This window comes from Microcaecilia unicolor, chromosome 3, assembly GCF_901765095.1.
Source record: "Microcaecilia unicolor chromosome 3, aMicUni1.1, whole genome shotgun sequence".
Lineage (NCBI taxonomy): Eukaryota > Metazoa > Chordata > Amphibia > Gymnophiona > Siphonopidae > Microcaecilia > Microcaecilia unicolor.
Window position 1 is genome coordinate 232,100,610 of NC_044033.1, and position 13,210 is coordinate 232,113,819.

At 42.6% G+C, this 13,210-nt stretch overlaps 1 protein-coding gene across 1 annotated transcript in view; it reads right to left on the bottom strand.

Moving 5' to 3' along the window:
• Positions 1-1,188: 1,188 nt before the first annotated feature.
• Positions 1,189-13,210, bottom strand: part of XAB2 (XPA binding protein 2) — a 148,665-nt gene continuing 136,643 nt past the window's right edge. Inside the window, 1 exon segment of the mRNA XM_030197558.1 lies at positions 1,189-1,545. Coding sequence (XP_030053418.1) covers positions 1,484-1,545 — 62 coding nt within the window. The 3' untranslated portion in view covers positions 1,189-1,483.

Here is a 13,210-nt window from a genome sequence, read left to right on the forward strand (position 1 = left end):
GTATTACACAAAAGTATTTTAACCTTTCCTCTTTTATTTATGTATATTTTCTATTGTATGTTACAGTTTTAGATGCACCATTGATAGAGGTACCAAAATTTTAAAAATCCTTTTTACTGTGGTGCATAATTGATATCTGGTATGTGATTTCTTGCTTAATAAAATTCCCTTTTCACAGTCTGTGTTCTTCAATTGTAATGAATGCTATGAAGATGATTTTTAACAAATTTTGTATTTTTTTATTACTTCCTTGTAGATATGTTACATCATCTGATTTTATGATTGTCTTCTTATATGTATGCCCCTTATGCAGCCTTTGTCCAAAACATATGTGGGTTTAAAAAAAAAATTATATATATATTCTTTTAATACAAATTTTTTACTGATTTATCCATTTTATTTGTATATTGTTTACTCAACTATCTTTCGCATGACATCCTCCAGGGCCATAGGACTGCCAAAAAAATGTTAGGCTTCAGTGACAAGGAGTTTTATTATCCTGTGGCTTGACACCAGTCTTCATAAGTGATTATTGGGATACACCAGTCAGATATAATTTTGCTACCTGAAGCTATAGGATCATTGTTTATGCCCCAATGCAAGCCGAAACATGGCTACATCAGTCTTGTTTGAATAAAGGTGACTTTTACCATACTGTGCTGGATTGTGTTTTATCCAACTCTTTTATACCTCTGTATTTTGTTTTATTGGATCATGCCTCTATTTTTATTTGTTGCCAAAATATGCTTCAAGGGGAGATTCAAGGCATTAGGGAAGTGCCAAATGCCCTCATACTGTAACTTTTTGTATATAGATTTTGTTCATTTGTAGTATAGCTATCCAGACTTTCTATCATGTCTAGTGCTATTTTTTGCCTGAGACTCTGAATGCAATCCAGTGTCCAGTGCTGGGTTTTCCAGAAACAGTGACTCCAGATGTGGTCTAGCATCTGAATGCATTTGGGAAAGTGGGTATGAAAGAAAGTATATATAAATATATGTATGTATGCACATATACATGTGCATATGAGAAGACACCCCACAGAATATCAGCCCCCACTATAGCCTACTGCTCACGTGTGAACAAAAAAATACCTAACCACGCAGCAAAAACAAAAGGGACAGAACAAAAACCCAGGCCACTGAAACATGAACAATGAACCAAATGTGTTCCTAGAAAAGAAAGCTAATAATAAGAATGGACATTTTATTCTTTGTGCTCTTTGGTTTATTGAGCTTCAGCACAGGTGAATGGTACCGATATATATAAGCATGTGTATGCATGATAGATTTACAGACTTGGGCTGAACTTGTACACATTTGTAAACATTTTATGATAACAACAAGAGGAAACAAGAAAACTGTTACAAAAATATAACAAAGTGAGATAAAAATATATATTCAAAGCCATGTTGAAGATGCAACAATATTGCCACTGCCAGCCAAGGCTCTGGTTTCTCCTCTCTCCCACAGGAAAGAGCAATTCAGTCATCCTTTAGACTTCCAAATACTGCCGAGGGCACAGTTCTCTGCTGCACGCTTACCTCTGTTAAAAAATAAATAAATGGATTTCAGCATATAAAATGCAAACACCTCCTGCCCCATCCCTCCAGGCATGATGGAGAGATCAAGTCAAAAGGCAAGCCGCTATACTACGGATGAACGTTGAGGGAAGGGGAATGAACGGATGACAGAAGAGTAATGAATGTTTACACTGCAACATTTTAAAAGCATAAGAACAAATTGCTATACCGGCTTAGACCAAAGGTCCATGAAGCTCACTATGCTGTTTCTATCAGATGCCAATCCAGGTCAGAAGTACTTGTCAGGATCCCCAAAGTAGATACTTTCTTTGCTACTTACTACCAGGGATAAGTTGTGGCTTTCCCTAGGTCTACCTTAATAATGGATTACGGACTTTCCTCCAGGAATTTGTCCCAACCTTTTACCCAGCTATGCTAACTGCTTTTACCACATCATCTGGCAATGGGTTCCACAGTCCAGCTATCCAATGAATGGACATATATTTTCTCCTATGTGTTTTAAATGTACTAATTTGTAAATTCATGGCATGTCTCCTAGTCTTTCTACCCTTTGAAATAGCAAATTGATTCATGTTTACCTTTTACACTACAGTCATGATTTTATAGATCTCTATCTCATCTACCCTCACCCGTCTTCTTCCAGCATGAGATAAATGTGCATGCCTACCCTCTAATGCATGCAAATCTCACTCAAGCATATTCATCGTGGGTATCCTGAAGATCTGCCTGCCTGGGTATGTCCTGAGCACAGGTTGGTGACCACTGAAGTTACTGGCACCAGAAATATGACCTTTCAAGTTAAGCACCTGAGGTCACAAGAGTACTAAAGTTCCAAAGAAACATTCACTAGTAAGTACAGAGAATCTAAGATGGCAGTGGCTTCATAAGATTTTTTCCCTACATTTTCTATCCGTCTTCAAAGTAATGGTGAAGCAAAAAGTTAAGGAACGGCTTATCCCCTGGAGCCCATATCTACAAGACAGAAGTTCATTACTCAAATCTGTAGGCTCTAGATTTGGAGTGCAGATATCAGGTACAGCCAAAGCAGGCTTAGAGGCAATCTCTTTCAGCACTGGTTGTGACTCTGAGCACCAAAGTACGATTGCTTCCCTGAGCCAAAACCATGAAGGAGCACCATTGGCCCAGTTGTAGCTGGGGTAGTAAGTCAGCTTGGTGAGATGGCATGTCTGTTCAGGAAGCTGTGGAAGAAGCAATTGCAGAGGCTAAGGAATGACAGAATGAGGAAAGACTACTAACAGCCTACCCTTGGTGAGTTCTACGGGGATGGCTGAGGATGCAATATTGAACTAGGGCAGTATGCTGAAGACAGCTTGAAGGCATTACCATGTCCCTCCCGCCAGATGATCAACATATTCCATTATGCCGATTTGGATAACCTTGCGAGGACGACGCCCATCTCCTGATTTGTGTCGAAAGATGGGCGTCCTTCTCTTTCGAAAATAAGCTTGAAAGTCAACTTGAAAAAGTGCAATTTGAGGTTTGTCAATTTTCTTAAGTCAGAGGATGTTTCGGCAGCTGCAATGTTTTTATTTTATATTTCCAGAATTTTACAATATATACCACAAGCAAAATCACTTACTACAGCAAAAGAGGAAATCAGAAGAAACAAAAACAGCTCAGCAAGCGAAGAGATAAAAATAAAATCATGCAATACTTTATCTGACATCCACAATTAAATAGGTTTATGGGAGAATCCAATGCACAAATCAAAAGGAAATTTCCCTGAGCAAATCCTAAATCTCACGCTCGGCCAACCACAGCTCTCTCTGTGCAGGTCTCCCAATTTCCTTCCTCAAATGGCTACAACTTGTTTAGTCAGTAGTTGTTCACAACTCCCCCTGCTTTGACCATGTCACCCTACTCGATTGTTGAACACTGGTTACCTCTTTCTGTTACAATTAAGATTATACTTCTCACCCTCTGCTCCAGACTACATATCTAGATTCTTGCTTCCTTCACTACTCGGTCCCTTCAGTCTTCCCACCCACACCCTACTCCGTCTTGATGTCACCCACCACACTTTCTCCTATGCTGGCTCTTTTTTGTAGAATAAGTTACTGCTCAACATTAGAACTGAACTTTCCTTTTCAAAACAGAACGTGAAACTCAAAAATCTGGCTGTTTCAAAGAGGCTATGATCCTTTATAAACTCCCCCCCCCCCCCCCTCCTTCTAACCTCCTATCTTGCTTATGAGGCTCTACTTTTCTCTCTCACTTTTTCTTCTTTTTCTCAATTTCTTTCCATTGTAAACTGCCCAGGTGCACAATTGTGCGATATACAGTATATAAAGTGCCTGTAAATAAATAAAATATAGAGTGATAAGAATATTCATGTGTGTAGATAATCTCCTATATACAAAAGAAACCGCAGACTAAGATTGAGCCTCAGCTAATTTGGTATTAAGAAATGGTGATAATTGTTGAGGTTAAAAAAAAAGGCATATCTGACCTCCTGACACTTAATTAAACATTGATAAGGGGTGCAAAACACCTGGCCTCAGCAAAAGAAACTATTTCCATCTCTTCTGAGTGGATTTAGCAACATCTGGGAAGACCCAATTTACCAATTCTATGCCCTAAAGAACATCCTCACTAACTAATTCCTGTCTGGATCCTGGATTCAAGAGACACAAAAGAAAACTTGTCTAGAATCAGAACCCTCCAGAATCTCCATCAGAACCGGACTAGAGAGCTGAACGGAAATGGGGATTGCGGGATTCCCACAGGTATGGACGAAATTGCCACAGGATTCCCATGTGGATGGAAGAAAATTGCAGTGGGATTCTCATGGGAGTGTAGTCAAAATCTCTGATGACTCCAGAATGAGGCTTGGAATGCACTGAGAGAGGCATTTGGAGTGCCAAAAAGAGGCTTGGAATGCCCACAGAAGCAGCTGGAACACCAGACTGAGGCTTGGAACACTTATTGGTTGAATAGTGAATACCATTCAAAAAACACAGGAGGCTGTTGGGGTTGAGAGGACACAGAGGGCTACAAGCAAATAGTGTTGACTCCTGCGGTTACAGGTGGGGATGGAATGGATCTTGGTGGGTATGGGTGAAAATTCTGTCCCCATGCAACTCTCTATATATCCATAGTCAATTGAACCAGCTGTCCCAAACCCTTTGCTTCTTTTTGGCCTGGGGTAAATAAAAAGTCCTTGCCAATGGAGAACGAGAAAAGTGAAACTTTCAAAACAGTGGTCATAATATTTTGTAAACATTTTCATTTTTGTAGGTGGAAGAGAGGGGACAAGTGGAAATTTAATGATACACAGAGTTCACTAGAGGCCTGAACAAAAGCCTCTTCTCTCTACACTGACACAATATTTTCTTTCATGGTCATTGTTTTAACACAATTAAGTCTTGTTGTTGGTCAAATACCAAAGAGCCTTTAACCTTTTCTCATACGAGTCATTCCATCCCCTTAAACATTTTGGTTGCTCTTCTTTGTACCTTAACCACAACCAAAAATCCACGATTCCTTTCATATGAACAATATGGAAAAATCTATTTACAGATTTCTAATAAAAGGAGGAAAATACATCCATTGTCAGTCCCATGGAAATATAACTTTCTCCAGATTTTAGTTTAAAAACAATGGTCATAAAAGCCTCCTTATATTGATGAAAAAAATGTTTTCATTTTATCTATTATTGTGCAAAAGAAAATGGTGCAAATTTTCTCTTTACGTTTCCAAGAAGCTCTCTGTACATTTGACAGTTGAATGGCCACTGTTTTGCCTCTGTCGCTTCCTCAGGGCATTATGGGAATGGGACTTGATATACCGCCTTTCTGTGGTTTTTGCAACTACATTCAAAGCGGTTTACATAGTATATACAGGTACTTATTTGTACCTGGGGCAATGGAGGGTTAAGTGACTTGCCCAGAATCACAAGCAACTGCAGTGGGAATCAAACCCAGTTCCCCAGGATCAAAGTCCGCTGCACTAACCACGAGGCTACTCCTTCACAGTGCACCGTTTCTTTTACACTTATGTGGAAATCTACTTCTTTTGAAAGCCATAGAGCAATGTTAAGATCCTTTTTCTGGGTGTTGACTCAATACGGAACCCAGTCTCGGGTACCTACAATTGGGATTAATTTTTCCTTATAAGCATCACCAAGCACTCATCGATATTAAAATGCATCTGCCTTTGCCCAATCCTCTAGTCTTGTAAGATCCTCCTGTAATTGAAGGGCTTAGTTCCAAAACCTGTTGTGTACATTATTGTGTAACAAGTTTATACCAGAATGGGCCAGATTCCATCCATACAGAGCATAAGCCTGTTCTGTAGGTTCTCTCTTGCTCAAAGCAGTTTCAATTAATTGTTCTACTAAACTTCTAATATAGAGTTTCACACAACAGCCAAGAAGTACAAATACAGCAATGACAATTATGAATGTGGTTAAAAACCAGAAAGTATTAAAGTCTTCCATTTCCCAAAGACATTGTCCATCCACCCAATCCAGGTGGTATCAACACCTGAATTTCTGACCATTCAGCTAGGGTAATAAGACCATGTAAGGGTTTGGTTATAATAAATGTAATTAATTCAGTCATCATTCTTATTACTACTAGACCACCAAAATCATGAGGATTCAAAACCTGCAGCAATCTGATTACGGGCTTTGAATTCATCTGGCACCCCCTCCCCTTGGTACACCTATAGAATATAAATTCTATCATTAAATGAACTGGGGAATTCCCGTATACCTCTAGAGGGAACTAGTTTATTACTGTGTTGAGATGCTATAGTGATTGGAACTACTAACTGAATCAGAGCACATTGTCTCTGCCAGTGAAAGGGTAAGGTCGGGTATAGAGTTCTAGTCCCACAGTACCACCATACACCTGCTTTTCAGAGAAAAGTCTGAAAAGTCAAGGTGAATTACATTGGGACAAGTTTCCTACAAAATAGGGATTTTTAACTCTTTTTCTTTCTTACCAAACATATGTCAAATACAGAGAGTATGAGGGGCATAATTGAACGTCGCCGGCCATCTATGTTGGTGGCGGCGCTACAGCTGGCTGGAACCATATTATTGAAAAAGATGGCCGGCCATCTTTTTTTTCGATAATACGGTTTAGCCCGGCCAAATGCCATGGAGTTCGCCGGGTTTGAGATGGCCGGGTTTGTTTTTCAGCGATAATGGAAAGTTATGTCGGCCATCTCAAACCCCGGCCAAATTCAAGGCATTTGGCCGTGGGAGGAGCGAGCATTTTTAGTGCACTGGTCCCCCTGACATGCCAGGACACCAACCAGCCACCCTAGGGGTCACTGCGGTGGACTTCAGAAAAGCTCCCACGTGCATAGCTCCCTTACTTTGGGAGCTGAGCCCCCCAAATCCACTACCCACAAATGTACTGCACCCACTAAATTTGCTCCAGGGACCTGCATACAGCCTCTAGGACTTATTGCTGCTGTATAACTTTGGCACACCAGTTCACACCTGAAGACTAATCTTTCTGAAAAAGTCCTTTCTTGAAATAACTACGTTTACTCACAGTTAAGTGCAGATCAGAGGTTGTGCCCCACTGGCAAAGAGTCCCCTGGTACTAAGATTAGCAGTAGGTCAGAGCTGGCACAATGGTGTACAATGCCCTCTTTCAGCACCATTCAAGGTAAGAACTACGTTCTCTAACATGGGTAACACAGGAAAGGGAACCAAAACTGGCTTACAAAAATGGCCACTACCGCATGGACTATAACAGGAAACAAAACAGGGCACACTCTGACCCAGTTAGCAGGGGGGGAAAGCACCATGGGAGTAGAGCCCAGTACCCTACACCCACCACAATGCTTTGCTAATGTAACTCTGCAGGGCACCTAACAGAAAAGGTGTCACACTCACCCGAGAGCCACATTGCAACCAGGGAAAGGGTGTCGGAGGATACAACACATTCTGCTGTCATGGAGGTGGGTACGGCATTTGAGGCTGCCATACAGGCTGGAAAAAAAGGTTTTTAGTTTTATTTTTTTAGTTTGGAAGGGGATTGGTGACCACTGGGGGAGTATGGGGAGGTCATCCCCCATTCCCTCCAGTGGTCATCTGGGGCACATTTTTGAGGCTTGGTCGTGAAAATAAAAGGACCAAGTAAAGCCGGCGAAATACTGCTTAATGCCACTTTTTTTTTCCATTATCGGCGAAAGCCGGCCATCTGGTAGCCGCGCCCATGCCCACCCATGTCCCGCCTTCGCTAATCTACTGACACGCCCCCTTGAACTTTCGCCGGCGAAGCAATGTGAAAGCGGCGATGTTGTCAAAAATGCCGCTTTCGATTACACCGATTTTGCCGCTTTTAAGAAATCGCCGGCCATCTCCTGATTTGTGTTGGAAGATGGCCGGCGATCACTATCGATTATAAGCTGGTATGTGTCCTAAATACTGGAGGTACCGTTGCACCTTTAGGTAAATCGGGGAATAGTAAGTTAAGGGATTGGCAACTTTTATCAGTATTCTTTTTGGTATCTTGAAGCATTTTTAGCATACACATAATTCCATTGTAGTTTACAAAATTCAAAAGAAAGGGAATAGCTTGGGGTTCTGGACGGGAGGAGGAACAAACATAATCAGATACATTCAAAATCATCAGATACATTCAAAATCAGATACGTTTTAACTTTAAGTGGCAAACTGTATCCAATCCGTGCGACATCAATATACTATGCAACAGTTTGTCATGGATAGCAGTCTGAGACAGGATAAACACAACAAAAGCCCAACTGTAAGTTTCAGTAAAGGGAATAAGCCTGGGCTGTAGGGAAGAAGAGACTAGTCCAAATCTGGAGCCTCATCTTTAACGAGAAATTTTATCCCTTTCTTGGGAGCAATCATGTCCCGCTCCTTACGGTTCTTCAACTGTTCCTGCTGCTTGATTTTCTCCATCTGTTGCCGGGGAATGTAATCCTGGAGCTCTAAGGCATTGTGGATTATTTTAATGAACTCATATCGTCGGCCATGCACCTGCAGTGTGAAAGTCTCTCCATCAGAGGTGACGACCCTCTTGTGATTCTCAGGGGCCGCCACAGCTTGGGACACATCTAGAATCGCCCGCTTGCTAGGTGTAGGTTGCAGAACTGCCAGGGTTGATACAGGAGCAGGGTCTTGGCTGATGGAAGACCGACACGTCGGCCCCTCCTGTATGGAGTGGGAGAAGTTTTCCTTGTGCCAACGCTTCTTGGATGCCAAATCCTTCAATGCTCCGGAGCTCCTGGCACCATGCATCGAGGGTGACAGATGACGATGCTTCTTGGTGTTTGCCCAAAGCATGTCACCGACGCTCTTCGGTGCCGACGAAGACGTTGAATCCACACAATGCCTCGGGGTCAGGACCAACGATGGACAGTCCTGGGGACCCTGCACAGCAGGAAGCCTTGAAGTAGGTGGAGACCCACTCGATGCTTCACTGCTCCCAGTGTCTAAGGGTCTAGCAGCAGCCATGCTTACAGATGCTCCCCAATGTGAAGCTCAACGTTGATGCAGACGCCGCCAACCTTGATGCCGATGTCGACGAACCGGACTTGGCTCCGAAAATCCTCTCTCGCTGAGCCTCTCTGGAAACCTGGGTCCTCTTCTTCATACTTGGTGGGCCCAAGACACTGTAGACACCAAGAATGGGTGTCTTTCCCAGAGATTGTCCGATTGCACCGGGTACTGACCTTGAAGCCTCTGGGAACATTTGTGGACATGGAAGGAAAAACTTCCTTGGCTAAATTAAACAAAGTGATGGTGCCTGAAAAAGGGGCAAGGCACGGCAAAAACGAAAGGGAAAGTTTCCGGCCGAATTCAAGACCTAAAAGCGGCCTGGTAACGGAAAATAAAAGGAAACTTAAAACCATGCAAAATCACAAAGGAAAAGCAGCCGAAAGGCACAAAAAAGCTCTTTAGGACCGAGCGATGTGAGGAGACGGTAAAACAACATGCCCTCTCCTCACCATAGTAGAAAGAGAACTGAAGAGACCGCGTTCTTGCGGCGGGCAGGAAGACACTCACGTATGCGTGGTGGAGCATGTCTCGAACTCCACAAAGCTCTCATTAGACTTTTGTAAATTCCGGACCGGACGACGCAGGTTGGCGTCACCCACTTGTGATAATATAACGCCTGCTGTCCTTGAAGAAAACAGCCCACATTAAGGGGAGACCAACACTGGGAATTCCATTTCATCAAAATTAAAGTAAAACTAAATAGAAATGGCTGTAGGCCTGAAAAAAACAACAACCCCTTACACAAAAAACCTGACACTTTAGCAACTAAGGAGTATTAGCTGCCTCGGACAAAAGAGAAGACTCTAGATGCACAGGATCCAAAAAAATATAAGACTGATTCTCCACCTTAAGGGGAAACTTTTTTCTTAAAGTGTTTAAGCAGCAGGAAAGCCTTACAATGTAACTGAGTCACTCTGGTGCCGGAAAGAATATTTGAAGCGGGGGAGTCGGAGAAACTAAACAAATTCTCTGTAACCTTGGAGGATGTAATGGGTCAGTTCAGCAAGCTGAAGAGTAGTAAATCACCGGGACCTGATGGTATTCATCCCAGAGTATTAATAGAACTAAAAAATGAACTTGCGGAGCTACTGTTAGAAATATGCAATCTGTCCCTAAAATCGAGTGTAATACCGGAAGACTGGAGGGTAGCCAATGTTACTCCGATTTTTAAGAAGGGTTCCAGAGGAGATCCGGGAAATTATAGACCGGTGAGTCTGACGTCGGTGCCGGGCAAGATGGTGGAGGCTATTATTAAGAATAAAATTGCAGAGCATATACAAAAACATGGACTGATGAGACAAAGTCAGCACGGATTTAGTGAAGGGAAGTCTTGCCTCACCAATCTAATGCATTTTTTTGAGGGGGTAAGCAAACATGTGGACAATGGGGAGCCGGTTGATATTGTATATCTGGATTTTCAGAAGGCGTTTGACAAAGTGCCGCACGAAAGACTCCTGAAGAAATTGCAGAGTCATGGAATCGGAGGTAGGGTACTATTATGGATTAAGAACTGGTTGAAAGATAGGAAGCAGAGAGTAGGATTGCGTGGCCAGTATTCTCAGTGGAGGAGGGTAGTTAGTGGGGGGTAGTTAGTGGGGTCCCGCAGGGGTCTGTGCTGGGTCCGTTGCTTTTTAATGTATTTATAAATGACCTAGAGATGGGAATAACTAGTGAGGTAATTAAATTCGCCGATGACACAAAATTATTCAGGGTCGTCAAGTTGCAGGAGGAATGTGAACGATTACAGGAGGACCTTGCGAGACTGGGAGAATGGGCGTGCAAGTGGCAGATGAAGTTCAATGTTGACAAGTGCAAAGTGATGCATGTGGGTAAGAGGAACCCGAATTATAGCTACGTCTTGCAAGGTTCCACGTTAGGAGTTACGGATCAAGAAAGGGATCTGGGTGTCGTCGTCGATGATACGCTGAAACCTTCTGCTCAGTGTGCTGCTGCGGCTAGGAAAGCGAATAGAATGTTGGGTGTTATTAGGAAGGGTATGGAGTCCAGGTGTGCGGATGTTATAATGCCGTTGTATCGCTCCATGGTGCGACCGCACCTGGAGTATTGTGTTCAGTACTGGTCTCCGTATCTCAAAAAAGATATAGTAGAATTGGAAAAGGTACAGCGAAGGGCGACGAAAATGATAGTGGGGATGGGACGACTTTCCTATGAAGAGAGGCTGAGAAGGCTAGGGCTTTCAGCTTGGAGAAGAGACGGCTGAGGGGAGATATGATAGAAGTGTATAAAATAATGAGTGGAATGGATCGGGTGGATGTGAAGCGACTGTTCACGCTATCCAAAAATACTAGGACTAGAGGGCATGAGTTGAAGCTACAGTGTGGTAAATTTAAAACGAATCGGAGAAAATTTTTCTTCACCCAACGTGTAATTAGACTCTGGAATTCGTTGCCGGAGAACGTGGTACGGGCGGTTAGCTTGACGGAGTTTAAAAAGGGGTTAGATAGATTCCTAAAGGACAAGTCCATAGACCGCTATTAAATGGACTTGGAAAAATTCCGCATTTTTAGGTATAACTTGTCTGGAATGTTTTTACGTTTAGGGAGCGTGCCAGGTGCCCTTGACCTGGATTGGCCACTGTCGGTGACAGGATGCTGGGCTAGATGGACCTTTGGTCTTTCCCAGTATGGCACTACTTATGTACTTATGGCTATATCAGGAAACACCAAAACCGCCCAAAGAGAGGAATACTTTCCTTCTGAAAATATGCTTTCATAATCACCATTTTTTTTCTCCACCAAACACAGTATTACCATCAAAGTAGCTCTCTTGGTGATGTTATCCTGTGATGATTCTAAAAATTTAGTTAGATCCAAGCTATCACGAGAGTTCACGTTATCAAACTCTCCTTCCTGATTGGTCTGCTTTACTCCCCTAGAAAGATAATACACAGATTTATCATCACCAACTTCAATAGCAAGTTGCAATATGTCTAACATACATCGTAAACAACTCCACAGAAGATAAATAATGAGTTATTGGAAAATTAAGCAAACTGTAAATTAGCCGCTCTATTGGAGTTTTCCAGATTTTCAAGGTGGAGTTGTTGCTTTACTCCCTTGGAAAGATAATCACCAACTTCAATAGCAAGTTGCAATACGTCTAATCTTAAACAACTCCACAGAAGACAAATGAGTTACTGGAAAATTAAGCAAACAAATTAGCCGCTCTATTTGAGTTTTCCAGATTTTCAAGGTGGAGATGTATCATTAAACTGTCCTTTGCCGCCGCAGTTTGAGCCAAAGAATGTGTGAACATTCTCCAAACCTTGCTCCACCTTAAGCAACCTAGCATCGTGTTCAGTTGCTTTGTCCACCAGTTCCTCTGAAAATGTACTAAACTGTAAACGATTATCCTTTAGGTTTTTATTCATCTTTATTACTGTATCATAAACATCTTTTAAGGATATCTCTCTCTCCAGAGGAGAGTTAGGCAAAGATGCATAGGTAAAAGAAACACTCAAAAATACCTTTCCTGGGGCAGTTCCAACAGACACTAAAGAAACAGCATAGTGAGGGCAACGTTTGCTGTGGAAGTGCCGCTCCTCTCCAAAATACACAGCAGTTCACCATCACAAACAGGTTGTGGGGGTAGGGTTGGACCCCCAGATGAAAGCAAAGCCTCCAAAGTTGAACGTGTACTCAGCCAAGACACAGGTCCCAATGTCTTAAATGACTGTAAATGTAGAGCCATAGGACCATGAATCACAGAGACCATATTAGCTTTCTTCTTACCACTCTTACACTTCCCCATGGGAGCGGAGCAAAGTGCCATGCTCCTTGCTCCCCTGTGACTCTGAAGGGGCGCTGAAGGAGCAGGACCTGCCCCTTTGGTCGCACCCACGGCTGTGTTCTGCAGCAAAGACAGCCTCTTATGATAGAAAGGGAAGTTCCTTCGGCATCAGAGTAGTCTTCAAGTCATCCAAGGCAGTGCCAGCAAATTTCTCATGAAGCTCCCAACTGACTCCTAAACCTCGATGGCTAGAACAGCCTCTTATGATGGAAAGGGGGCGTCCTCTAGCGTCAGAGCAGTCTCAGGGCGTCCAAGGCAGTGCCTGTAAACCTCTCACAAAGCGCCCAGCTGACTCTCCCTATTCATGTGTTTAACTCCTTAAAAAAAAAAATCTAACAAATTGGTAA